The following is a 26,520-nucleotide window of genomic DNA, read 5'->3' as shown; positions in this document are numbered from 1 at the left end:
GCGCGAGAACAAAGAAATGGGCGATCCCTGAATATGTCGCCTCGTGTTCCTGGGCACGCGAGGCTGACGCTCAGGTAATCGGTGGGCGGGCACCTCAGCCATTATCAGCCACGCGCCTCCGGTGCCTGCGAGCTCCTCTTCCGAGGCCACCTCTTTACATGATGACAGGTATCCTCACGTCCTCACGACGTATATCTACAGTATGGGCCGAGGCTGTCTGTCGCCGGGTTCGTCAAGATGGCATATAACGCACGTGGGCATGCTAGCGGCCAGAGGGGGCAGTAAGCGCGAGTGCGGAATGGGCTACCCGCCGTGCGCTGCAGAGACCGGCCAGCATTGAATCTACGTGTACAGTTGCTTCGCGAGGCAGAACGACTAGGATGAAGAGGAGACGGGGATTCCTCTAGATTCCCCACGCAGCCAGCCTGCCGCAGGCCGCAGGCCGCAGAACTTTCGGAATCACAAGCACACTTGCCGCGGATCCTACCGCTGGAAACATGGGATCATTGTAGATACTTGGCGATACATTGCTGACATGCTACAGTAACGGAGGATCTGTTCCAGTCAGCGTGGCTCCAACACGAGAGGGAAAAGGTATCAGTTAGAGATATCTAGATTTAATCAATGCCGAAGCTAAGCAACAGCCTTCTAGAATGTTGGTCATCAGAGTGCGCCGCAGCGCGGGGCAGGAGAGACACTCACGAGGATATAGGACGGGCGATGGCCACTGTCCCGGCGAGCCAGCTACTGGCTTGTGCGGTCTGCGACAGCTGGCCAGCCCTTGGGAGCCATGTGTAAGTGTGAAGCGATGACAGAAGCAGAGTTCACTGCGCCGGGTCATGGCAGATTTTGGAGGGAGGAAGGAGCGGGAGCAATTCGTCTCGTTGATCAAGTGGAGGAGGCTGTTTCATGTGTGTGGCGCGACATCTGCAATCAGTAGTCCAGCATTCAAATACATAAATACAGCATTGCATGCGGATCGCAGAGTACTTCTGAGGCGCTGGTACCTCAGCCTCTACCTGTGTTCCCCCCGCTCTGAGCTAGCCCTGCACATCTGCATGCCGCAGCCATCCATACGTCCACACCATATCATAATATTCTTAGAGCTTTCACAGGAATACAGTTGACAATCTGATTATTATTGGCGCGACCCGTTGATCCCGTTGGGCATGGAGGAGGCCTCCTCGTCGTCATCCTCCTCCTCTTCAGCCATCTCACGGCTCTTCTTCAGCGCAAGCGCTGCCTCCTGTCCGTAGTGCATGGCGCGCTTCTTCTCAAAGTCGCGCTTGTGAGCGCGCGCCTCATCATCGAGCTTCTCGTCGTCACTGTCGGCGAACACATCGCTGGCGCCGCTCACGCTGTTCGCACGCTGGGCGTTTCCAGAAGTGTTGGCGTAGGTCGCACCAAGCGCCTCGGGAATCGTCTCGACATCATGCGCGTGCGAAGACTCCCCAGGTCGTACGGGATGCGCGCGATCCGGCAGCGAGAATGACGCCGAGCGAGAAGAAGACGATGATATCGACGGACGGCGCGCATTCGCCTCCGTGTTGTCTCGGGTCATTGAGCGGGTGGGACTGTTGGAGTAAGAAGGTCGTCTCCGGAAATACACGTGATATAAACACACCTTTGAGGAGCACCCTGCGACGAGGTGACCGAGGGAGGTGCTGCTGGGTGCGAAGCATCCAGAGGGTCGACTTCCAGATCGAGATCTGGCACCTCTGCCGCATCAGCTTGCAGATTCACCACAATGACTTACCTCCAATACCAAGAACAACATCGTTGACAGCGTCGTAGCGGACATATGGCGTCTTGGGCTCATCAATCTTCCTGGGAAGTTAGAGTGTGTGCCTTCAAGGCTGGGGGAAGGTGGAGCTGGCCAGTGGGGTGGGGTCAACAGCACCCCACCCAACGTCCCAAGCCAAATGCACTCACATCAACGAGTCCTTCTGAATCTCGGTCAGAGCAATGTTGGCCTCGTCCCACGACAGGCTGGGGTCAGCCTTGAATCAAGTCGAAAATCCCGCATGCGAACGCACTGTTCCTTGTCCTTTGGGTCAGTCGGGTTGCGGAGAGGGTTCTTGAGGATGCCTCGAGTGGGCGCCGGCCTGTCTGCGCTGTGGAGGTTCTCAGCCCCGCCTTGGATGGGGAACTCGGGGTCGACATCTGGGTTATTGGGGTCGCCGTAGGGCTGGTCCATGGCGAGCTGGGCGGTGGGGACTGGGGGCATGGCGAGGCCCGAGGGGTGGTCGTGGGTCTCGCTGTATGGTGGCTTGTCGCCGGACATGGCTGGGAGGTGGGAGACGGGGAAAGCTGAACGAGTGTTTAGTATAGTGCGAGCTTGTGAGAATGAAGAGAGACGAAGTGGTCGCGTATTGAGAGATCAGAGCGACGACGAGTGGCGGGAGCGCATCGAGCGCACGACTACGCCGGTGGCTTCGCGGTTCCCCCCCAAGGCCCCGTTGTGGCATGCCTTGTGACCGGTGATCGCCCGGCGATTCGCAACGTCATTCCGTTGCTCAAGATCTAGGCGCGCAAGACCGAAATAAGGATAGTTGTGCGAAAGGTTAGGGCGCCTAACTAGGTCTGTTCCCGCAGCGGAACTAAAGGTTCTAGCAGTTACCAGCAATGGCCAGTCGCGTCCTCTAATGCGATTAAACCCCTTGAACCCTTTGAGCCTCATCATCATAGACGCCGTGCCTGAAATCACCCGCCTGCCTTGCCTCCAGGCGACTGGCCCGCTGCTGACGTTGCACTTGCACGCCTCCACGTCGACGGCTCCAGTCCCCTCGCGCTCTCTTCCGCTCTCATCAATCATCTTGCCATCTCCTCACCCATCACTCTCTTTTCCATCTCTCCTCACACTCATCCCTCCTTCTCCATGCGCCCTCAAAACGTCGTCTCCGCAGCCGGCACCGGCGCCCTCATGCTCGCCGCCTCGGCCGTTGCCTCCGAGGTGGCTTTCACTGTAAGTCTACCCAGTGACTCACTCTGAGACTCTTGGGGGTGAGGCTAGCGAAACAATTGTGATGAGCCAAGCCAATTCTATCTATCCAAGTCTTACAAGTGTTTCATCTCGCGTTGTTTTCGGTCAGACCCACTGACAATTCAGCCCAGTCACGCCAAGGCGCCGTTCGTCGAGCAGTTCCTCGAGGCCCAGATTCCAGAGTCGCGCTGGACCGTGTCCCGCGCGACCAAGCAGACCCCCGTCGGCGATGAGACCATGTCCTACGTGGGCACCTGGGCGATCGAGGAGCCAGAGGTCTTTCCTGGCCTCAAGGGCGACATGGGTCTTGTTCTGAGTGAGTAACAAAAACATTCCCTCCGGTAGACATGACGACATGGCGCTGACCGTGCACAGAGTCCAAGGCGGCGCACCATGCCATTTCCACTCTCTTCCCCAAGCCCATCGACCCCAAGGGCAAGCCCCTTGTTGTCCAGTACGAGGTCAAGCTCCAGAAGGGCCTCGAGTGCGGCGGCGCCTACATCAAGCTCCTCACCGACTCGTCCGAGGGCGGCATGAAGGCTGGAGAGGAGTACACTGACAAGACGCCGTTCACCATCATGTTCGGTCCCGACCGCTGTGGTCAGACCAACAAGGTGCACTTCATCTTCCGCCACAAGAACCCCGTCACGGGCGAGTGGGAGGAGAAGCACTTCGCCAACCCCCCTCTTCCCAAGATTACCAAGACGACTGCCCTGTACACCCTCGTCGTCAACCCAGACAACACCTTCAAGATCCTCATCAACGACGAGGAGGTCTCCTCGGGTAACCTTCTCGAGGACTTCACCCCTCCTGTTAACCCGCCCGCCGAGATCGACGACCCCGAGGACAAGAAGCCCCAGGACTGGGTCGATGTCGAGCAGATCGAGGATGTCACGGCTACCAAGCCCGACGACTGGGACGAGGATGCGCCCATCATGATTGTCGACACGGACGCTGTCAAGCCCGACGACTGGCTTGAGAACGAGCCTCTTGAGATCGCCGACCCGGACGCTGAGAAGCCCGAGGAGTGGGATGACGAGGAGGACGGTGACTGGATCGGCCCCACTATCCCCAACCCCAAGTGCGCCGACATCTCGGGCTGTGGCCCATGGACTCAGCCCAAGATTCGCAACCCTGCTTACAAGGGCAAGTGGGTGCGCCCCATGATCGACAACCCGGACTACAAGGGACCATGGGCTCCTCGCAAGATCCCCAACCCCGCGTACTTTGAGGACAAGCGACCCGCTGACCTCACCCCTATCGGCGGTGTCGGCATCGAGCTCTGGACCATGACCGAGGACATCCTCTTCGACAACATCTACATCGGCCACGACGAGAAGGAGGCTAAGCAGTTCGCGAAGGAGACCTTCCACATTAAGCAGCCCCTGGAGAAGGAGGCCGAGGGCTCAATCGAGGAGGACGAGGAGGAGGCGCCCCTCACGTTTGCCGACAAGGCCCGCGTTCGCCTGTTCCAGTTCATCAATCTCGCGCAGATTGACCCCGTCGGCGCCCTCAAGGCCATGCCCGAGGTTCCCGGCGTCCTTATTGCTCTTGTCGCGGGTCTTGTTGGTCTCATCGCCACCCTTCTCGGTCTCACCTCGGCTGCCAAGGAGCCCACCAAGCCTGTTGTCACGAAGAAGGCGACCGTCAAGACTGCGCCCGCCCCCGTGGCCCCCGTGCCGCCCCAGGTCCAGGCTCAGGCCCAAATCGAGGAGATCAACGACGAAGACGTGACCGTGAAGAAGCGCACCACCCGTAGCAGCCAGGAGTAAAAGGCTTGCGCTAGTGTAGCAACAGCCTGCGAATATACGACGTGGTCTAGTAGAGATGCGTCGAGATGTATCTATGTCACTAAATGTGAGGATAGAGCATGAGATGGTATATCGCCCTGGGGACGTGTGGTGGTGGAGACTATCCATCGGCGGCATGAGGCGGCTGGTTGATACGCACGCTCGACGCTTCGGGAATCGATGGGCTCAGCTTTCTTGCGGCGCACGAAGCGGAAAGCAACAGGCTGCTTGATTCAATCTTGACCAGGCACAATAATCGCAAAATGTATTCGGGTGTAGCTCACGTGGTTAACGCCGAGGGGTTGGTCACGTGATATTGCAGAAGCCTCCGTCCCTGGCCAGGCTGGCCCAGTTTGGACGGTATCGACGCAGGTGGTCGTACTCAACCGTCAAGCAGCATCAAGTGAGTGGCGTGCAGCGCCTTCGACCGCCGAACCAAGTCCGCGAGCCGTCCACGTCGTCGACATTAAGGCAACATCTCTCGCGCGCGCGTGCGTCCTCAGCGGAGGGCGACGGGAACGTCGCATTGAGGACGGGGGGAAGATTTCTTCAGCCCACACCCCTCCCGACGCCGGCGTTCGCGCGTGAACATTCACCGGAACCTGCGCGTTGCGCTGCTTTCATGGTGTCGCTTGTGTTGCGCCTGCGCGCGAGAGAGAAGGGCGACGTGAAATACGGACGTGGAGGCTCGGATCGGCTGGCGCGAGAGAGAAGGAAGGATGGCGCCGCTAACCGCAGAAATGGCCCAGCGTGTTACCCTCCGCAAGCGCACGCCTTACAACACCACCTCCAACCGCAGGCGGGTTGTGAAGACCCCCGGTGGCAAGCTCGTTGTCCACCACATCAAGAAGCTTACTGTGAGCTCGAAACTCAGACTTTGAGCTAACGGCAGTCGGCGCCCAAGTGCGGTGACTGCGGCAACGCCCTTGCCGGCATCCCCGTCCTCCGCCCCCGCCAGTGTGAGTTGCGCGCGTCAGAGAGCGGAGTGGAGTGGTCCCTTTGGGGGGTGGATCAAAGGGGGTCTGGAGGAGGGTTGTTGTGCGCACACTGCACCAGCATGGAAAGCACGGAGGCACCCTCGACGCGAGCAAGCGCTAACGGTCAGACGCCACCCTCTCGAAGCGCCAGAAGTCGGTTTCGCGCGCGTACGGCGGCTCGGTCTGCGCTGGCTGCGTCAAGCAGCGCATCACCCGTGCCTTCCTCATCGAGGAGGCCACCATCGTCAAGCGCGTCCTCAAGGCCAAGGCCGCTGCCTCGAAGAAGTAGATTGCGTGCTCCGCAGACTAGGGCTGGGTACACGTGGCTTCGGGCGATGTATTGATTCCTCACGCACTGTGAGGCTGCGGACACGTAGGAGGGCAGGTTGAAGGAGGGAGGGAGGTGCGGTGTGCAGTGGGCAGTGGGCAGTGGGGGGAGCGACGCGCGGGGCAGGGCTATCGGCAGGTGCGGACAGCGAACGACTGCACTAATCGGTTGGCATGGCGGATAATGACCGCAAAGGTATGGCGTGCTATGCTGGTGCAGCTTGCCTCCATAATCGCACACGTGCAGGGGTACTCTTGTGTGCTGGTGTAGCTTTGCTCGCATTGTCGAGGAGCGAACGCGCGAGAGTGGGCGCTGCGGGCGCTGCGGTCATTCAGCGCGCAACCTCCCAGATGGAGCTGCGGGGCAGAGTCACGTGCAAGACGGAGGAACAACGGCGGCGATGGCACGCGACAACGACCTGTCGTTAGATCAACAACACATCTCACAATCATAAGGCATGCTTCTACCGCACGCGCCGCAGTCGCGATCGAGCAGCGAGGTCCCGATCAACTCGAGCCACTCACACTGGGCTCTCATCGACGATGCGTCCATGAAATGCGCATCCGCAGCCACAATAACCCTCTGACTGGTTTCTGTGGACAAGCTGCAGATTCCTACTCGTACTCACTCCCAGCCTCTTTCACTCACAAGGGTCAGGAAGATGGGAAGAGAACCCTTTGTAGCGGTTAACAATCGTTTGGACACGAAAGTTTGACGATGTGAACATGGTGAGTGCGATCTTCGAGTGTCGCCCTGTCCGGTGTGGGTGCCCGATACGCGCACCATGCATGCATGTATGACATGTATGAGCCACTCAGCTACTCAGCTCGAAGGATCCGAGTGTGGTGGAAGACAGGCTGGCGGCTGGCGGCATGGAGGCTGAGCGCGTTGATCCCACTCTGATCCGTGTCCTCCGGTCTCCGATCCTCCGGCCATCCTCCACAACACCCCCAGTCGCGTCGCCTTTCGTACCTTCCTTCCTCCTCTTCACGACTCCATCTCGCGTCCTCCCATCTATTCATTTACGCATCTCTCTCTCTCTCTCTCCATCTCTTTCTTTTTCTCTTTCTCTTCATCTCTCCCTTCCCCTACCTCCGTTTACTCTCTCCACGCAACGTCCTCCCACCACCAGCGCTCACCGTCCATCATCAACATCACTCATCACTCATCTTCACTCTCTTCTCCTCCTCTCCAGATACCCCTCACCACACTCATCTTCGCTCATCTATCTCACTCACCATCTCTCCCCCTTCTCCCCCTCTCTCCGTTCCCTTCGTACCCCCGCGTCCCCCCTCTTCCTTAGACTAACGAACCGCTCATCATCATCACGTATGAGAGACTTCCCCGCCAACTCCATCGAGGACCCCTTCCTTGGCACTGACCACGACCCCGCAGTACACGGCCATCGTGGCTCATCGCCCCAGCATACTAATCAACTCGACCTGCTCCATCCCACCCATGATATCCCCTTCGGCGCGTCTGGCGCTTTCGCCACTCCCGGTACTCCCGGCGCTTCCGGCGCCTCTGGCACCCAAGTTCACGCCGCATCTAACGCATGGGTATCAAAGTCATGGACCTTCGGCGAAACTCACGCGGCCGACACGCTGGTCAATCTCGCCAATCGGTCGTTACATAGCGACCATGTTGAGGACCAGCATCACCTGCAGACCACTATCTGCCCCGAAGTAGTGCGCCCGCGCATGACAAACGACACGTACAGCCTTTTCAACACCCCTCTGATGTACTCGTCCGGTTGTATCCCGCCAAGCCCTGCTGGTTTCACTTACGCCTACGACTCGAGCTTCTTTAATTACGAGAGACAGCCACACAACGACCTCTCCCGTTGTGCGTATGATCCTTACCAGCACGCGACCCACTCTGAGACCTCCACGCTTGACAGTCTTCCACCTTCCTCTCTGAGCTCTGCTCTTCCACTATCCGCAGAGTCGTGGCCCATAGACCCGGCTCTGGACCCGGTTACCCCTCGCTATTCTCCAAGTTCCAGCTGCTCCTCGACGTCCTCCGTAACTTGGGCAAGCACCCCCAAGTCGCCTTCCCTGCGTCACTGCCCCTCCCAATTCGCCCCGCAACCCCTCAAGTTCCAGGCCTTTCGTGCTGGCCTTGAAGACCCGACATCTCCAGCCGTATCTCAGCTGGAGCCCGTGCTTGACTGGCAGACCCCTCCGATGTGGACTGGTGAATTCAATGATCGCCGCGGGGGAATGATCGACATGGACAGCCCCTCGCAGGTGTATCACCAGTTGACTGACCCCCTCGATGAGCCAGACGACACTGACTTGGGAGTCGACCAAGATGAGGACTATATCGACAAGGGTGAAGACGAGGAACACCGGGGCGAAGGACGAGTGAGGGGTCCTCAAAAGCAAAATCATCGCAAGACTTTTAAGGTCGGACTCTGGGAGTGAGTCTAGTCGTGGGGATACAATAACTAAAACCAAGCGCCATGAATGACCCCGCCTTCCATCACCTCATTTGTTGGTCAGCCGATGGCACGAGCGGTGAGATTCCTGATAAGTTTAAAGTGAGTCACTTAGCGAGCGGAGATCTGACATCAGTTCCAGAATAGTCACGGTGTGCCCATTTCCACGGACACCGGACGGGGCTAATGTCCAGCAATGCGAGCCATCACCGATGCCAAGGACTTCGGAGGGTTTGTCCGCCAGCTTCACATGTTCGCACATTGGTAGGACAAACTGACTCCAGGTGGGGCTTCAAACGCTCCAGTGTCGACGGCCGGTTCGATCCCCCAGGGTCCTCAGCTGATCCTTAGGTCCTGCGCTTTCTATCACGAGAGTTTTCGCCGCGGCCGACTCGACCTTCTTGAGCAGATCAAGCGCAAGGGCGAGAGGAAGGTCGCTCGTGTGCCCGCTGTAAGAGTGATGGACAACTGGCCTCCCCCCTGACTCGCAGACTCGCAAGCCGCGCATCCGCCGTAAGAAGCCTGCTGCCTCGAGCTCCGACATGGCGCTCAAGGCCCTAGATCTCGCCCGTGATACATCACTCAAGTCCAAAGGCAACCCTCTCGCACGTAACCGCAAGGCCCATCGCACCGTGGCCGAAGAAAGTAAATCTGTAAGCAAGACTCGTCCCACTGGCGTGAACGAGCCGAACAACTGACCTCGTGGAATGGAAGCTCGCAAAAGAAGTCGATCGGCAACCGCCCCATCGCCGAGTCCGCCGATACTCAGAGTGGCACTCCTGTGACATTCGTCCTTCCGCGGCGCATGTTTCATCAGCAGAGCGCCGAGCGTGACTCGCCTGTTCTGACGTCTCGTACCCGCGCAGACTCCTTCAAGAACCTCACAACTGAAGGTAAGTTGTAATATCATACCCTCTAATGCAGCAGCCGGACTGGCCCTCGCCGCCCCGGTGCTATCGAAAGCGGCGGGGATGAGGAAAGGCATTCCGTCTGGCCCCCTCAAGCGCCGTGCCCCTCCTCCTCATTCGGATTCTCGCCCTGCCAAACCATCAAAGGTCGCTCGGGTGCGCCCCAACGGGGGCCGGGCTTGAAACCACAGTCGCCTCTCCTGGCTTTGGTTGGGGCACCAACTCGCCATCTTCAGAATCCCACATGCCCCACAGGTGTGTTGTTCGCTCCATCTCACTGCCTCCAATCCTACGCATGCCTCATCAACTTCATTTTCGTCCGAGTTCGTCATCGCCCGCGTATCATCATCGACTTTCCGCATTCTGTTGCGTCCGTACATTCTGTAGCCTCCTCAGCCCGTTACCTAGCATCGCCGATTCCCAACGGCTTCCCGCCGTGTGACATGTACGCACTCATCAATAAGGTGATATACCCCGTACTGGATGTCGCTTCATGCGAGATCTATGCCTGTGGTGCTGTGGTGTGCGCTACGAGAGCGCTGGGTTCTAGTGTCTACTATGTTGTTACGGCAAGCTTACGGGCTCTGCGTTGAACGAGCCCATCATGACGGCACCGTCCGTGTCCATCGTGAGCGCGTTGAGGCGGACCTCGGCGAGGGCGAAGCGAGGGAAAGGGGTGAGAATGCCAGCACTTGGTGACGCCGGTCGCTGATGTACGGACACGACAGTGCCGAAGTGAGACAAGGCGCCGATCGAGTCGATGTCGCGAATGGCGTAGAAGGCTATCCTGTGACCATCGGCTGGTGGAGGTAATGGGGCTTCGCGCGAGAGGAGGACAAAACGAGTAAAGTTGTCTGTTGTCAGATCACGCTTGATCATATTACTACACTCACTCTTAACGCCTTGTACGCCGCTTGCCAGTACATTGACTCGGCTGCCCTCGCGCTCGACAGCCGCTCGCGAACAGATTGCTGCTCCGCGCTTATCTCCCTGTGCAAGAACGCTAGCCAACGCGCCCGCGGTCGAGGGCCAGCGCACACGCTCGACATGGGGGAGGTGCTCGTCAATCCATGCACTACACTGCCCCAGGGCCTGTTCATGAGATCGGATATACTGGATATCCTCGAGACGCGCTCCGCGCAGCCCAACGAGCTGGTGGCTGATCGGAAGCGTCGTGTCTGCCACGACGTGGGGCTGTGATGGGATGGGAGGGGGTGGTGAGCCGAGGCACCCCAAAGAGGTCGGAGTTGGGAGGGCATCAGGGCCTGGCGGGTAGAGGTACTCGATGGATGGAAAGGTATCGTCGGCGAGCGGAGAGAGGAGGGCATCGACTGACTCGAGGACGGCGCCTTGCAACGTGTTCTCGAGCGGGATGACGGCGTAGTCTGTCGTCTTGGAGGCCTCGTAGACAGCTACGGTCAGCCTGTAAACAACTCGTGGCGCTATACTCACCTCCGATCGTCTCGCACGGTCGCAGGTGGATCTCCCCGCCCAGACGTCGGACAAAGTGGTTGGCGGCCTGCTCGCCATAGGTGCCCGCGGGACCCAGATATGCCATGGTGCGGGTCATGGCGCGCAGGACCATTGAGGTGAACAGGGGATAGGAAGGATAGCGTGCACTGGAGGAGGAGGTTGGCGGCGATGGACCGGAAGTGTTTGTCCGGCCCGGCTGAGCGGCTGAGTCGGTGCCGGGCAAGTGGAGGCCACGAGACAAACCCCTGAGTGGCTGAGGCCAACAAGTGGGGCAGGAACGGAAGCAACAACTTCAAATGCCACCGGGAAAACGCCGACGGAGTTTTCGTTTGATAGCTCCCGTGCCAAACCCTCACAATGCGCCATCCAAAGGTCTTCTCTACATCAACTAGGTGAGCACGACGGCCGGCAAAGACGAGCGCGCAGCAGCTGATCCCAGTCAAAATGGGTAAGGTCCACGGCTCTCTCGCGCGTGCCGGCAAGGTCAAGTCGCAGGTGAATATCGCTTCGGATCGCGCGGGCGCTGGGAGAGAAAGGGAGGACGAGTCACGGGTGGCGGGAGACCGAGGGACATGCGAGCACCGGTCTGCTGCTTCAGCTTGTCGGGCACTCGTGCGCGGGTGCGCAGCGTAATGCGCGCGCGGACGCGGGTACGAATGATGAGGAGAGAGGAGGGACGAGGGAAGAGGGACAGGCCGAAGATGCTTGGTGGCGAGAATTGCGCTGACTCCCAGACTCCTAAGGTCGAGAAGCAGGAGAAGAAGAAGTCGCCCAAGGGCCGCGCTAGTGAGTAGCCCGCGAGCAGATACGACATCGAGCATTGCAAGACGGCTGGCGAACGTTGAAGCGATGGGCAAGGACACGGGCAGTGCGCACGCCGTACGGTCGGGGCTTTGGCTGGAGGCAAATGATCGTGGGCCTGCGCGCGCACACCATTGTCCTTACTCGAACCCTCCGCGCGTTGTGGCGCGAGTCACCTTGACAGCCTTGGGTGGTCGAGATCTGCGCAACTGCCATCGCTATGCCTTTTGCCCGCAACCTGCGGCCCTTGCATTTGCTCCTCGTCCACACTCTACGCAGACCCACTAACCCCACAGAGAAGCGCGCCCAGTACACCCGCCGCTTCGTCAACGTCACCCTCACCCCCGGCGGCAAGCGCTCCATGTAAGTGTCGACCCCAACAACCTTTTCCGGATGATCCAAAAATCAAGCATAGTTCAATCAGACCTATCATGATCGACACACTTCCATCTAGTCTTTCGCTCCTATCTGAACCTCTCCTTCTCTCCGCGCACGATTGAGCAAAACGCTGACGCGCCAGGAACCAGCAGCCCGCGGGCAAGTCGGGTTAATCGCAACTCGACACATACATGTAGACGGCGAGCTTGTACGGTGATGGAGATCCTGCATCAATACAATGGCGGGCCGCATGTCGGTGGCGCGTGCAGGCACGCGTCTGCAGTGGGATGCGACCGAGATCATCGAGCATCGCGGGCGCCTTATGCCTGGATGTTCTCAGGTATCACCCACTCACGTGGCTCGTCCTTTCCTCCCTCTCAGCACTGTGGTTGGCGATCGAGCAAGTCATCCATGCCTTATCTAATTAACCTGGTTCCTACTGATATACATTGACAGGACGTTCTTTTACACATGACGAAGTCTACGAAGCGGCACGCGACACTCTAGCTCGCAGCGCCTGTTTGAGTCGCTGGGAAGCCCGCACCGTCGCCTCGCTGGCGCGGGGCGTGCCTTCACTGGGGCTGTCGCCGTCTAGCTGGCTGAACCGCTTGTGCTGCGCGGCGGCAGCCGCAGCCGCGGCCTGTGCTGCCTCGGCAGCCGCGCTGTCCTTGACAATCTCCTGCCACTTGACCATCTCAGCGCCCCGGTCGAACTCGCGCCCAAGCGCAAGACTGTAGGCGCTGTCGTTGTAGCGACGGTACAACTCGCCGTCCGTGGCGCACCGCGCCTCCTCGTCGGTGCCGTATCCTGAGTCATACATGGGCTCGACGCCGCGGATCGCGCAAGCGCTCTTGACACGTGGCCGCGGTGGCAGTTCGGCAATGTACCGCCCGTAGCTCGGATGTTGCCGGCTTTCGTGATAGGGGCGGGGATATGGCTCGTAGTCGGGGTCGTCGTCGTCCGCGAGCACGACCTCGTCCTCCAACAGCTCGGCGCGGCGCGCCAGCGAGTTGCTGTCGCTTGCGTACCCCCGCTCGACGCTGTCGGCGTATCGCGTCGACGCCGATGGTTCGGTGTATACTTCGGCAGGGGTTTCGTCGTAGCTTGTGGGCGAGCGGAATGTCCAGCCTTTGAACGCGAGTCTGCGTTAATTGGTTCTCTCAGCGCGCTTACTGTTTGCGGATGGCCATGACTTGGGGCCCGAATGCGGCGTCGCCCAGGAGTGGGTCGCGCATGTCGAGCGCCGAGTTGGCTGGCGCAAGCGGCTCATCGGGAATGTCATCGTCAAAGTGCTGCGTGTCATCAGGCGCCTCGAGATTGGGCTGGTATGGTGGGAGCTGCTCGTGCAGCGTCTGCCAATCCATGCCAAAGAACCAGGGGTGATTCATGAGCTGCTCCACGCCGTCGCTTCCCAGTGGCGGATCGTCCAGGAGTGGCACTGCTGAAAATGACCCGCGCCGCTTGGACTGAGAAATGTACCCAAGCCGGTCCTCTGGCTCGCACAGCAGCTTCTTGATAAAGTCCATAGCTAAGACCGACGCGCGCGGTGACCTGGGAAACTTGAGATTTTGCTTCCAGTCGAGAATCTTTTGGCGCGCCGCTTCCCGCGAGTTGCCCATAAAGGGAACTGACCCGTACAATGCTTCGTACACTGGAATTAGCAGCGCTAAGCTTCTTTCTTGGCGCTTCCTCGAGCATTACGTACCGATGATACCCAAGCCCCACCAGTCCGCCCCAAACCCGTAGCCCGCACCGCGTATCACTTCTGGGGCCATGTACGAGTTGGTTCCGCAGATCGTGTAGGCCATGCGACGGCGCTGCTTGCGCCAACTCATGAGCTTGGGCTTCTCGGCCCATCCTGGTGGCGCATTTGGTGCGAGCTCGAGCCGCCTCCGGCGATTCCCGAAGGCAGGTCGTGAAAGCGGCACGCCATGGCGTTTGAGGACAGCACGCCGCTGGTGCTCGTAGTAGCTCGAGTCGTGCGACCAGTGGAGGTCGGTGGCAAGACCAAAGTCGGCAACACGTATGTGACCCTGGTGGGTGAACAGAAAGTTGTCCGGCTTGACGTCTCGGTGGATGTAGCCGAGCTTGTGGACCTGATGGAGCGCAAGGATCATCTCGGCGGCGTAGAATCTCATCTCGTCCTCAGGAAGACACCCGCGCGCCATGAGGAGCGTCAACAGATCGCCGCCGCCCATGTACTCGAGCACCAGGAAGAGGTGATCCCGGTCTTGGAAAGCGCAGTGAAGCGAGGGTATCCAGCGTACACCGCGCATGTTTGTTGCAGTGCGCAGCAAGTCTTTCTCAGCGCAAACATGGCCCTCCTGGCCCATGCGGAGGAGGCTGGCGTGAGTTTGTCGTCTCGCAAGGCAGGACTCACTCTGTTTTGCGCAGCTGCTTGATTGCCACTATCCTATTCCGCCGCACCTCGTTGGCAATGTAGACGACGCCAAATGCGCCCTGCCCGATAACACGGCCAACCTCGAAGCCTTCAAAGTCAACTTTGGCACGCTTGGCGCGGAGTGGTCTGGGGCGCACGCCGCGTGACAGAGCATCGTAGTATTGCTCAAAGTATAGTGCGCTCCCAGCGGCCCACTCGAGTGTGGCTAATGTAGGGCGTTGCCGCTCGACACGAAATGAGGTGCGCCTGGGCGTGATTGGGGGTGTAGGGAGGGCGTCGTCGAGCGTATAAGACACCTTGTTGAGCACTTTTGGGCGGCGCTTGACTGTGCCCGTGTTGGCCGGGGTGGATTCGAGCGACGAGGCGGCCGTTTCTGCGGGCGAGACCAGAGTAGGGGTGGTGTGGGTCGATGGGAGAGTGGCCGACTCGGGTGACGACGGCGGTGCCACTTGCGTTATGTGGGGCGGTGCTTGGATCAAGTGGTCAGTGGGGACACCAGACCGCGCATAGATCGCGACATGCTTGTCGGGAGGTGGCTCGGCGAACATGAGCTGGGGAGGACCGACACACATGTTGTCACTGATCTTTGGGGGCATGATGAGGCCGAGCAGCCAGCGCTGCCACGGACGCTCCGTGGTCATTGTGGCGGCGGGGGTGGGGCTGGGGCTGGGGCTTGGTGGTCGAGGTAGGGGAGGCAACGATAGGAGATGAGGTGGGAGACAGGCGTAGTGTGCAAGGAGGCGGGGGCGCGGCTGATAGTTGACAGGTGATGTATGCGTGTGTGAACGACACGGCGCGCGCGCGCTGCGACAGGAGTTGGTGTTCAAGTTCAAGACACGTTAAGCAGGGCTGTATTGGAGGGGCGAGTGAGACGGGCTTGAGCAGGCAATGCGGCCTGTGATGATCGCGGCGGGTGACGGGGGGAGCGAGAGACGCCGCCGCCGCCGGGTTCACGATCAGGAGAGGGCGTTGGAGAAATGAAGCCTGAGGGCTCGAGCTCGAGGCCCAGGCCAGAGGACGATGGTAGAGGAGGATGAGGGTGATGGCGATGATGAGAGCAAGAAAGAGCAAGAGAGCAAGAGAGAGAGAGAGACAGCAAGAGTGCATGAGCAACAAGAGCGAGGAGGATGACACTCCCCTTGGCGGTCTCAGAGCTTTGACGGAATACAATCACTCTGGGCGATCAGTGCTCAACTCGACGCCACTCTCTTCATTTCCGCCCCTTTCCGCTCCACCCCTTGCATTTTTCCCTCCTGACACACTTCTTGCATGCATTCCGCCCACTGTCTCTCTCTCTCTCTCTCTCATCTCCAGCTGTCTCTCGCTGCTGCTATGGGCTCGTTCTTAAACCTTGCTTGGCCATGACAGCAATAGACAGCGCACGCTCCTCATGGCCCCTTGCAGTCATACCGCATCCTGCAAGCCATCAATTCACCACCCTAGACTGATTACTTACATATGGCCTTGCTGATTAGTTCTGTCTGTCGCTGCCCCGAGCCAGGCGAGTTGCTGAACATACCACTCACAGACTAACAAGGCAGATCACGCCCAACATCCAGTTGACTGACAATGGGATCGCAACTGCATCCCCCCCAAATCACCTACCATCGGCTAACATCGCACAACCCACTCTCTACTTCTCCCGACAAGCTACAACTCTATGTTACACAGTAGTGTCTATACCTGAACCACAAAGCCATTGTTCAACGCATCGACGGCGTGTTTCACAACCCAACTCGGACCCCCTCCCCTCCCCCTACATGCGCAAGATATCTCGCGCAGTTTTGCCCTGAGTGTGGTGCCGAGCAATACGCATGTCGCCAGAGCGCGCCACGCCCCCATCAAGCATAAACTCTTCGGCCTCGAGTGTAAGGCGCCGCTCTAGCCCACGGTGCACATTCATGAGCGGTGTGTTTCCGCTGCTGGCCGTGGGGCGGAGCGTGTCGGGCGAGCTGATGGCGAGGAGCACGTGCGCCGCGTCTTCCGTGTTCATTTCTCCCCGCTTCTCCGGTGGGCTGAGCCTGCGAGGTCCAGTGAGTGGCGAGGGGAGTGCGCCGTCAAAGAGTGCAATGTTCTGCAAAGGGGCGAGAAACGGCGACGGCTCGGCTGGGCCCGTCGCGCTGCTTGCCGTGCTCGTGTTGCTCGGATATGAAAGGAACGGCGAGGTGGGACTCGGGGTCGGAAACGGCAAGTAAATGTCACGCGGTGGGGCTCGTGATGTCGAGGTCTGTGTGCGCGGAGGCTGCGTACTCGAGAGCAGGCTCGATATGCTCGGCGGGTGCGGCGACGCTGTCGAGTGCGACCCCGACGTGCGAGTCTGCGAGCTGTGCGACTCGTCAGAGCGCGAGCGAGACGCCAATGTCAACGGAGGGGGAAGATTCGCCTCGTCTTCGGTCTCGTTGGGGTCCGCAGCAGTGCGCAGTGGTGGTGTCATGGACGGCGATGGCGGTGATGACGAGGGCTTCACCGGCGAAGGACGCCACGCTCGGTGAGGCCTATCGTGCGGAACACGGCGGTACTCCTCTACTCGCTCGCGAGGGCTGTCCACATCCATGCTCGACTCCTCAGTGGTGGTCGAGTGGCGGCGCCGCTTAGTCGCCGAGGCGGCTTCGGCATCGGCCTCAAGGTCGGCGATGCGACGCTTAAGCTCGCGCATATGCTCGACCGTACGTTCCAAGACCTGCCGTTAGCCTCGAGGTCTACTGCTGCCACTTCTATGGCTTGCTGCATCCGCCTGCGGCAGCGGCCAACTGCCCACGTGTGCCTCATTGTGACTCACCTCGAGCTTGAACTCGCCGCCCTTTCCGCCATTCTCCTCCCCAAGACCCGGCACCATGCCTCGCAGATCGGCGAGGGCGGCATTGATCTTTTCACGGCGTCGCCGCTCGATCAGTGAATGGTTGGCCTTGCGTAGCTGCTCGCGCGACATGGGGCGGCCGTTGGGCCCCAACTGGTGGCCAGGCGGGAGCTTTGATGAGGGGCCAGCTGCTTTGCGAGGCTTGGTCACCGGGTCATACTCGCTGTCACCCGACGAGTTCGGGCTCACGCTACGATTGCGCTTGCGCGGGAGGGGCGGTGGTGGCATTGCAGAGGAGCAGGCGGCAAAGTGGTCTGCGTTCCGTGCTCGAGTGGGATCGTACACGTGACGATAGGTGGGTGGAAGCGGCAGGTTGGAGGCGAAGGATGACTGCGATGGATGGAGGGCACTGCGAGATGTAGATGAGACGGAGTGTGACGGCGGGAATCTCGAGTATGTATCGTGTAGATGATGCAACGAGGGAAGGACCGTCGCCATCGTGTCTCGTGGGCTGCTGTCAAGCAGCAGTGGTAGTCTGGTCGTGTGAGAGTGGTGGGTGTGACCCGAGTTTCCGTGGGACAAGGTCGAACGTGCGTCGTGTGCTGGAACGCACGAGGGTGGGTCAGACGACCCAGCCAGTCGCGCGAATGTGCGCCTTGGGTCGTTTGCGCGCTCCAGTTTGTCAGGTCCTCGGCTTGGCCGTGGCCTCTTTGGAATGATGAAGACGGAGCACAAACGTTGATGCTGCAAGTCACGGGAACAAGGATGATGGGGAGGTAACAGTGATATGGAGGGAGAGGGGGGGGGAGGATGGATATACGCCTAGTCAATGAAGAAGTAGTGGGTGGAGAAGGGAAAAGCACAAGCACAGCATAACTCTGGAGGGAACATGGCGCTGGCCTTGAAAGACCCGCGAGGTCACGAAGCCGCAAGGCCGCAAGACCGTGATGCCACGATGCCGCAAGACAAGGCAAGGCAAGGCAAGGCCAGACATGTCACACGCACGATCGCGAGCTCGCGAGACCATTGAGCGATTCAAGGCCACCCAAGACAGACCCAAAGATGACCCAAGATCTCAGGTACTGGGGGATTGAGGGCAGACGAGGCTAGGCAGTTGCGCCGACGAACCCGAGACATGAACCAAACACGGGTTGTGGCTTGGCGGCGAACACCGGAAGCTGGGCGTGCGATGCGAGTCGTCGAGTCTGCATCTACTGCACTCTACAGGAGAGCTCTAGGATGCACGGGGAGGTCTTGCGAGGTCTGACGAGGCCTCGCGGGAGACAAGCGAGAGGCGCGAGAGGCGTCGCGTGATTTGAATCGACCACTCATGTCGGCGCGATTTTCCACAAACAACGCACGTTCGTTATGGATTTGCGTCATATTCGCAGATTCGGCAACCACGTGCCTCATTTCTCTCCATTCAAACTCCCAGTTCCGCTTCCGCATCCCTCGTTAACATACAATCCGCGCAGACCTCGGTCCTCGAGATACTCTCCCAAGTCGGTCCAAGTCGGTTTCTCTTGGGCTGGCCTGCAGACAGTCATGCTGAACGGCATGCATCCCAACGTGCTCGACTAATGCCTGAGTGCCCATGCAGTCCATATTCGCTTACCCGAACATTGTCCCGTCCCGGCCGCCTGGCGACCACTTGGTGCAGCCGTTCTCGGGCTTGAGACCTGTTTCTGTTTCTGTTTGCATCCGAAGCGGTCTACATCTCCAATGTCGGCCGCCCCGAGTCGTGTGACGGATCCGAAAGGCGTGATGGGGCCGCGGCATGTGAATGAGATTGCAGATGGAGAGGAGACGCGCGACTCGCAAGGCGCACCCCCGAGCATCACTCCAGCAACTCCAGGCCCGACAATCATGCGCGGATTGTGGAGCCCGCGGATTGCAAGATCTACGGAATCTGCACAAGCTGAGCAGCTGAGTAGCTTGAGTAGCCAAGCAACTGGGCGGCTGAGCAGGCACCAATTCATATCCGCTCAGCAGTGCTGACAATACGCATGCATAAACGAGAACAGAGACATGTGCAACGCCACATGATGAGTAGCTGCCTGGAGCGGCTGACGGCGTTTGGACCGTCATTCCACGCTCGGCATACGACTCCTTCTTCATCATTCATCACAGATAGCGGGCTTGTCCATGTTCGGTCACAAGCCTTTCTCCGCCGTTAATCCGAAACTTACTGCCTCTTCGTCATTGCTCACTCATATCGCGCTACGGGGACGCTCAATGTTGGCGAGGCTAACCGCGGCTCGGTGACAGTGTGCAGCGGCGATGGTTTCAACACCGTGTTGCGTTACGGGTCGCATGACTTCGACTACCACGGCTCTCAGGCTCAGCTTCGGGCCCGACTCGTAGATATCGGGACAAGCCGATCTTCGGCATGTCCAGCATGGTCATGCCTGACCCGTGGCCAGTAGGTCACACGACGGCAATTGCTCGTGGTGCCGCGGCTAAGTGAGGTATCGCGTGCGTGGTCTGGTCAAATTGCCAAAGGCGCCGTGAGTACTGGTAGTTCCAAACGCCGTCCAAGCCGATGGGTTCAAGTGTGGTGAGAACCAGCTTACAGCTTCGCAGGCTGCAACGAAAGGATAGCGATGCGATTATACATGTTATGAGGCAGTATGGGAGTGTGGAATGAGGCCAATGAGCTGTGCTAGCCGCATCTGTTGCGGGGAGAGCGGTCCCAGCCCCTGCGTGTGCTGCTGCTGCGCCTGCTGGGCAAACTGCTGGCAGTGTTGTGCGTGCTGGCCCCCCGACGCAGCTTGGTGTCTTAACAGCGACTGTCTATATTGTTCCGTCCACCCAGGCCATTGCTGGAGCAGACGGATTTTCAGCTCTGCAGGGATCTTGGCGTCGATGATGAGCTTGGGGCTGAGGCCGGCCGCCTCGAGCTGGGCCTTCGTCGGGATCTTAGCGTTGGTCTGGGTTGTCGCCAGGCTCGCATTAGGATTCGCGTTCGGGGCCGCTCGCATGAACGCGGTAGCGGAGGTGCTTACTGAGGCCGCCTGTTGCTGGGTAGTCGACGAGTTGCCGTGCGGAAGCGTACTGAGGACGCTGGTTCCACCGTTGCTCGCTTGACGCTGCATCGAGTGGACGCTGTTTCCACCATTGCTCCCTTGACGCTGCATAGACGCTTGCAGCAGCTGCTGTTGCTGTTGCTGCTGCTGTTGGTGCTGCTGCTGTTGTTGCTGAAACTGCTGTTGTTGCCCTTGCTGAAGTTGCGGGTGCGCCAGTGCAGTGGTTTGGCCCTCGGTGTGCGATGTCTGTTGCTGAGTGCCATGCTGCCCCTGCACCTGGGCCAGCTGCTGGGACCACTGCTTGTCGGGCAACGCGTGCTGTTGCATGTGCTGCTTCTCCAGAGCTTGCGAGGCGATCTGCTGCGCGCGCACGTCGCTCCCATCACTGATACGCTGCGCTAATCCGAGAGCCTGCGTCAGCGCTTCCCATCGGTGTCTCTTACAGGTGGTTCATTGGCGTTGGCGCCGCTTAGGCGGTGCAGTAACGGTACCGGAGGCGATTGGGCTAATGTGGGTGGCGGCGCGCTCTGGCTCACCTGGGGGCGCGATGGTATCGGTGACTTGGCCGCTGCCGCCCGAATTTCTTGCGCCAAAACCGCGGGCACCGCACGCACTATGTGGGCCTCGAGTCTGGCCTCCATCGCCGCTTCAGCGCCCGCCATCATCTCCTTCCACTTGGTGGTGAGCAGATTCTGCACCGCAGTCTGGATGTGCCCTCGCTCCGCTTGAATCATGGCTGCTACGTCCACCTTGGACAACGCGTCGACGCGCAGTTGCAGGCCGGCAAACTGCGCGGACAAGTCGCGGAGCGTCTTCCAGATTGCGTTCAGTTCCTCGGGTGAGACTGAGGGTGGGGATTCGACCTCGTTGGGCGGTGGTGACAGCTTGGGTTGCTGCGAGGACGCCTCTGGTTGTGGGCGTGTGGGCTCGCCGTCTGGCTTATCGACGTCCGTCGCCTCTGTTGACGCAGCAGGACCCGCACTCTGCATCCCGTCGAGCCGTCGCTCCATAAGGGCCATCTGCTCCCGCAACCGAGTCATCTCATCCACGAGACCACGGTCTCCTGGCTGATGACGGGCAGTTGCGGATGAGTTTGTGGGCAGGAGAAGCTCGATGGCAGCCGAAGCGGTGACACTGCTCTCCCGTACATCTCCACCGCCACTGTTGTCGCCTCCACCGTCGTCCTTCTCCTTTTCTCGCACCTCGCCGTCCTCTTCTTCGCTGCCGTCGATGTCCATGTCGGCTTCGCCGCCTGAGCTTTGTATAGCCGGTCTCGCACTCTGCTGTTTCTCTGTGGCCTCGGCTGTTGATGGGGGATCGCCTGCGTCAGACTCTTTTGGTCTACGCCGCGAGATGCGCTTGATCAGCTCGTCAAGCTTGTCGTCCTGGAATAGTAGGTTTGATTCGAGCACGGAAACGTCATCCGCGACTTGCAAGTGCGACTCAACCGCGCTGTCGGCTTTGCCCTCGACTATCTCTAGGCGAGCCAAGACCTCCTCCAGCAGAGCGCGCGCTCGCCCACGCTTGGCATCGCGTTCCTCGGCGGATTGTTCGCTGCTGCCTTCCTCGCGCTCGATCTCTCCAAGCCGTTTCCCTCGGGCCCCTCTCCGCGTGGGTTTGAATCCTGTTGCGGGCATCGGTGGAACGGCTGGATGTCGAGGTGGTGGTGGCGAACGCCGTTCCGGAGAGGGTGATCGAACTCGCCGTTCGAGTCGCTCGACACGAACACGAATCGCCTCCACGGCCTCATCATCCATGCCAAGGCGGCCGTTGGCGACAAGGGCGCTCCGTAGGAGTGTGACGAAAGCAAGCTGCAAGGCGACGGTGCCGGTGCGCACATCCTCCTCCGCGGCCTCAACCTGGCGCTGAGCATCCTCTGCCGTGCCGCCGCCGAATCGTTTCAGTCGTTCTGCAACGGCGCGCGCGACCTCGCGGCGCCCCGACCGCTGGATGACAGACGTGAGGGCACTGGGGTCAGCCAAACCCTCGGCAGGACACACCTGGCCAGCGCTTCCACCTGTTGGATGGGCGGCAAGGGGTCGCCAGTCTGATGGTAAGACACGGAGGGCGCCGGGGGTTCATAGTAATCTGCCCGCTGGATGGGTGGCGGATCCCAAGCGTTCGTACTGCGCGACGGGCCAGCCTGGTCGCGCTCACGGTAAGGCTCTGGGAAATACGTGTCGCGGCGTGGAATCGACCTGGGACGATGGCGCCGTTCCGGGGATGTGGAGCGCGGGGAGTCCCACCTCCTCCGTTCCTCCCGGCTCATGGCTGTTGAGTGAAGTGGGAAAAAGAGCAGATGTGGAAGATACAGGGATGTGGTGGCGGCTGGATGGGATCAAGAACTTGTTCAGGAGGGGGTTGATGTTGTTGCACTTGGTGGAGGTATCAATGACGTGGGTATATCGGTTCAATCAGCTGAAACACTGCTGATTACATTTGCAGCAACCCTAATGCTGATAGGTGCCTGGCAACGATAATGAGCAATCTCGATGTTGCCTCTCGCCATCATAGTGAAACCGTTGTCTCACTTCATTCCGACATCTCGATCGTGTATCAGACCGATCCTACATGTGCTTCCAGCTGTCGCTGATGTCCAAATGTCCAGATATACATCTTCACTTCAAATCCTACAACCCATTACTATAACGGGGGTATGTCGCTCTGCGATATCTCTGCACCGGGTATACACTTCGTTTGGGATAACCCGCCGGCACGCTTGCCGGCGGTGGGAGGAGGAGGCCCCGCTTGCCCTAGTACGACGGCTCTGTCTAAGAGCCGTCGACGGGGCAGAACCAACGGCCCAGCGCTGTGAAGAGACTGGGCCCCTCCTGCGGCTCTGGCAGGAGGTGATCGAGCGGGTCGACGTCGCCAACGGCGATGAAGCGGTGTTCGTCGTGCACGAGCTTGTCCAGCTCTGCACCACCGGCGCCGCAGAACGTGCTGCGGCGGTGCCGGCGGCGCCCGCGCACGACGGCATGCACCGTCTCGTCGGACCCGGAGCTGTCGCGACGGCTCCGAGTGCCTCCTCCCCCCCATGGCCAAAACCCGAGCTGGCCTCAATGCCCGCAGTCGCGTCTCCAGTGTATGCGGAGGCAACGTAGTCTGGGGTGGCGTCTGGCTCGGCGCGTCGCCGATACCGGGGGAGGGATTCCGCCGACGCGATGGACGTTGTCGTCGATGTGGCCGGCGTCATCGTCGCCGCGTCTCCTTCCTTGGAGAGCATTGCGGCGAGGTGGTGATGGTCGAATATCTCGACTGGTGGGCGGGAGCGTGGTGGACCCGTGAGCTGCGCCAGCGTAGTTTCGCGGTGGATCTTGCGGCGGAACTGGGCACGCATGTCGTCAGGGGTGGCGAATCGTACGCGCGGCTCCTCGTCCGTGGCGGTCGTCGACATAGATGAGGGTCGGAGCAGCGAGCCACGCGAGCCGGGACCATTGAGGCCAAGCGTTGTCGGGGCAGAGCTAATGTCCGTCTCTCGGGTGATCTGTGGCTCCAGGGCGACGAGGAGCTCCTCAGCCCCAAACTGCGGCGATTGTGGAGCCGGAGCCTCGAGGTCACGTTCCGGCGGCGGCGGCGGAGATGCTTCGAGGGTCTGTGTGGGCGCAATTGACTCTGGTGAGCCCTCGATGGGCGAGTGTGAAGGCAAACATGGCGTCGAGCGTCGGCGTGCGGGTCTTCCCTGCAGCGAGAGGCGACGGAGGCCTCCTGGTGGCGGCTCGTACCCACGACGCTCCATCGCTTCGCGCACCTCACGCTCGCGGTTCTCCATCTTTACAAGAGAGCGGAGGATACTTTCGCGCCTCTCGAGATTGCCCGACACGATGGTGTCGTGTCTCCGCTCACGGAAGCCTGGCTCTGAGCGGCACCCATCCAGGAAGCCCTCGGGGTCCGCGGGATGAAGATCGGACGATGAGCTGCTGGGAGAGCTCGGGAAGGTCGTGGATGGCTCCGACTTTCTGTACACGAGCGACGAGTGACGACGATGTAGTTTTGAGCGAGCAGGGCTACTCGAATGCGAAGTGAGATTCGCATGTACTTCTTCGGCCGCCGAGTCCACCTTGTATGGCACAAGCGACAGACGCTTGCGCACCGTGCATTGCGGTGTTGGGTTGCGGCGCTCGGGCACGCTCCCTGTCGGCAAGAGAAGAGGCCGGAGACCGGGCGCCGGGGGCTCAGGCTCGGGTTCGCTCTCCGGATCAGATGGCTCCGCGTGGGGTGAATTGGGTGATGGTGGTGCGGTGGTCGGCGCCGTAGACGGAATTGCTGGCGCTGGTGACGAAGCCGCGACGGAGGCGGCCATGGAAGTGGGGCTGGTTGAAGTTGAGGGGCCGAGGGTCGGGGCGACCGACTTGGCGACCTTGGCGGAACTGGAGCGTGTGGGTCGCGCAAAGCCCGGTTCCCTTCGGCCCTTGGCCTTCATGGGCGACGGTGAGGACACTGTCGCAGCGCGTGCGAGGGCATTGAAGTGGGCGGCGCGCGCCGAGACGTTTCCGGCCGGGAGTGGTGGGGCGGGGGAGGGTTGAGAGAGATGCGATGGGGGGTTGGGATGGGCATGGGCCGGGACAGCATGGGTAGCCGACCTCGAAGTGGTTGTGGAGATGGTGCGGGCCCTGGATCGTATTGAAGGGGAGGGGACAGAGTCACTACTACTCGTGACAACGCTCGAGACCACCGACGCAGGCGTATCGGCCCGCTCGGTCGGAGGAGATGGTGCGAGGCCGCGCATCCACTCGTCAATGGCGGCGCGACGGTGGGAGGTGAGCGTGGCACGGCCCAGACTCTGGGTGAGGCTGCTGAGGCTGCGCGATGTGGGGACGTCGTGGGTGGGAGCAGGGGCCTGGCGAGGGATGTTGATGGCGGACGATTTGGGCTTTAGGGGTGAGCGGCGAGGGGATGCAGAGGGCGAGGGGGAGCGGGAAGGCGATTTGGAGCGTGCGCAGAGGCTCTTGCCCGCGCCGCTCGACCCCTGCGACATGACGGGGGGGAGTGGACAGCTAGTGCTGTGAGGCCACTCCCCACTGTGGAGAGTCGTGGGAGTGGGCAGCGCGGGAGATGGCTGTGAAGGATAGGGTAATTAGATGTTGAGCATGGATGCTTGTGTAGTTGGGGCGATGGTGGTCTTGTGTATGTATGTGTGTGTGTGTGTGAGGGAGGATGATGACGAGCGACGAGATGCTGGGAGATGATGATGATGAGAGATGAAGAGATGGCGATGGACGGCGGACATGTTTTCTTCTACCTGAGGGTCGGCTGATGGATGGCCGCGTCCGGTTAGACTACCCCCGGGGGAAATCAGGCACATCACAGTGCAGGGCAGGGCTCTCAAACGCCACTTGTCGCTGCCCCAGACCTAATGTCTGTCAGTTGAGTTGTCGCGCTCGTTTCCGTCGCTGCATCCACGCATCTATCGAGGCCGGAGCGGGCGTGGAGGGGGCACGGCACGGGGAGAGCGTGCACTGGACCCATCATCAAGGCCTGGCTGCGTCTGCTTGGGCAGCCCAACTACATACGACAGCACAGAGATGTTTGGTGCAACTTGAAGATGAGTGACGCCGTGACAATTGTCATGTCACAGAAGGCGGACAGGACGAGGAATGCAATTTAATTCAAGTTTGCATACACGTCAAGACGCGCCCCACGTTCAACATGCTCCTCACGCCAGTCATGGAAATATCTCGAGTGGTGCAATAATGATGGCAATAGCAGCCACAACGCGGGGCGCACAGATGTACCAAGATTGACAAGCGCTTCCCCCACGGCCCACGACGCCTTTGATGCGCGCACGGTCTATTACACGCGCTCCACGGCCTTGCGGCGCGAGCCGGCTCCTCCTCCTGTCCCTCAAGTTGTGACTTGGCAGTGTGGCAAATTCCTCCTCCTCCTCCTCCTCCTCCTCCTCCTCTGTAGTTTATTCCGGAACCTTGCAAACTCACGGCGGCATGAGGGCGGACAGTGTGACTTTGAACCTTGGCTGTTTGTCGGTCAACCCCGATCCCATCCTGCCCATTGCCCTGCCCACCTCGAGGCCTCGAGATCAAAAAATCAATCGCAATCCGCGTTACACAGGTCATGCGCCATCAAAGTCAGTCACGCTTACATCCAACCAATAAGAAACCCAAAGCACGATACATGCAAACACGCTCAACCCAAGCTGCTACTCTTACTATTGTACTGTGCGATGCTACTCCCGCCACTCTCACTATCAACATGACGCT

The 26,520-nt window shown here is 60.0% G+C and overlaps 10 protein-coding genes across 10 annotated transcripts; 4 read left to right on the top strand and 6 right to left on the bottom strand.

The window, feature by feature from the left end:
* Positions 1-1,138: 1,138 nt before the first annotated feature.
* COLE_01705 (uncharacterized protein) lies at positions 1,139-2,284 on the bottom strand (the record flags this gene model as incomplete). Its single annotated transcript, XM_018426891.2, has 5 exons — positions 1,139-1,574; positions 1,625-1,718; positions 1,757-1,827; positions 1,933-1,989; positions 2,037-2,284. 5 exons carry the CDS (start codon positions 2,282-2,284, stop codon positions 1,139-1,141), a joined length of 906 nt encoding a protein of 301 aa, XP_018276747.1.
* A 594-nt stretch (positions 2,285-2,878) lies between these two features.
* COLE_01704 (uncharacterized protein) lies at positions 2,879-4,755 on the top strand (the record flags this gene model as incomplete). Its single annotated transcript, XM_018423980.2, has 3 exons — positions 2,879-2,965; positions 3,110-3,299; positions 3,359-4,755. The coding sequence occupies 3 exons, from the start codon at positions 2,879-2,881 to the stop codon at positions 4,753-4,755; spliced, it is 1,674 nt and encodes a 557-aa protein (XP_018276748.1).
* Positions 4,756-5,492: 737 nt separating this feature from the next.
* Positions 5,493-6,039, top strand: COLE_01703 (60S ribosomal protein eL34; the record flags this gene model as incomplete). The annotated part of the gene is made up of 3 exons (XM_018421496.2): positions 5,493-5,630; positions 5,666-5,732; positions 5,879-6,039. The coding sequence occupies 3 exons, from the start codon at positions 5,493-5,495 to the stop codon at positions 6,037-6,039; spliced, it is 366 nt and encodes a 121-aa protein (XP_018276749.1).
* A 2,270-nt stretch (positions 6,040-8,309) lies between these two features.
* COLE_01702 (uncharacterized protein) lies at positions 8,310-9,002 on the top strand (the record flags this gene model as incomplete). Its single annotated transcript, XM_018423981.2, has 6 exons — positions 8,310-8,500; positions 8,539-8,620; positions 8,655-8,670; positions 8,713-8,770; positions 8,803-8,835; positions 8,870-9,002. The coding sequence occupies 6 exons, from the start codon at positions 8,310-8,312 to the stop codon at positions 9,000-9,002; spliced, it is 513 nt and encodes a 170-aa protein (XP_018276750.1).
* Positions 9,003-9,990: 988 nt separating this feature from the next.
* On the bottom strand, positions 9,991-11,011 carry COLE_01701 (uncharacterized protein; the record flags this gene model as incomplete). The annotated part of the gene is made up of 3 exons (XM_018423982.2): positions 9,991-10,280; positions 10,320-10,838; positions 10,879-11,011. 3 exons carry the CDS (start codon positions 11,009-11,011, stop codon positions 9,991-9,993), a joined length of 942 nt encoding a protein of 313 aa, XP_018276751.1.
* Positions 11,012-11,600: 589 nt separating this feature from the next.
* On the top strand, positions 11,601-12,251 carry COLE_01700 (40S ribosomal protein eS30; the record flags this gene model as incomplete). The annotated part of the gene is made up of 3 exons (XM_018420948.2): positions 11,601-11,685; positions 11,997-12,063; positions 12,221-12,251. The coding sequence occupies 3 exons, from the start codon at positions 11,601-11,603 to the stop codon at positions 12,249-12,251; spliced, it is 183 nt and encodes a 60-aa protein (XP_018276752.2).
* Positions 12,252-13,247: 996 nt separating this feature from the next.
* On the bottom strand, positions 13,248-15,027 carry COLE_01699 (uncharacterized protein; the record flags this gene model as incomplete). Its single annotated transcript, XM_018420009.2, has 3 exons — positions 13,248-13,729; positions 13,784-14,421; positions 14,459-15,027. 3 exons carry the CDS (start codon positions 15,025-15,027, stop codon positions 13,248-13,250), a joined length of 1,689 nt encoding a protein of 562 aa, XP_018276753.2.
* A 1,208-nt stretch (positions 15,028-16,235) lies between these two features.
* Positions 16,236-17,564, bottom strand: COLE_01698 (uncharacterized protein; the record flags this gene model as incomplete). Its single annotated transcript, XM_018425530.1, has 2 exons — positions 16,236-17,159; positions 17,259-17,564. The coding sequence occupies 2 exons, from the start codon at positions 17,562-17,564 to the stop codon at positions 16,236-16,238; spliced, it is 1,230 nt and encodes a 409-aa protein (XP_018276754.1).
* Positions 17,565-19,894: 2,330 nt separating this feature from the next.
* On the bottom strand, positions 19,895-22,571 carry COLE_01697 (uncharacterized protein; the record flags this gene model as incomplete). The annotated part of the gene is made up of 3 exons (XM_018423983.2): positions 19,895-20,713; positions 20,746-22,270; positions 22,303-22,571. 3 exons carry the CDS (start codon positions 22,569-22,571, stop codon positions 19,895-19,897), a joined length of 2,613 nt encoding a protein of 870 aa, XP_018276755.1.
* Positions 22,572-22,925: 354 nt separating this feature from the next.
* On the bottom strand, positions 22,926-25,280 carry COLE_01696 (uncharacterized protein; the record flags this gene model as incomplete). Its single annotated transcript, XM_018423984.2, has 1 exon — positions 22,926-25,280. One exon carries the CDS (start codon positions 25,278-25,280, stop codon positions 22,926-22,928), a length of 2,355 nt encoding a protein of 784 aa, XP_018276756.1.
* Positions 25,281-26,520: the final 1,240 nt, after the last annotated feature.

This window comes from Cutaneotrichosporon oleaginosum (genome assembly GCF_008065305.1).
Source record: "Cutaneotrichosporon oleaginosum strain ATCC 20508 chromosome Unknown ATCC20508_contig02, whole genome shotgun sequence".
Taxonomy (NCBI): domain Eukaryota; kingdom Fungi; phylum Basidiomycota; class Tremellomycetes; order Trichosporonales; family Trichosporonaceae; genus Cutaneotrichosporon; species Cutaneotrichosporon oleaginosum.
This window is presented reverse-complemented; position numbering and strand designations above follow the sequence as displayed.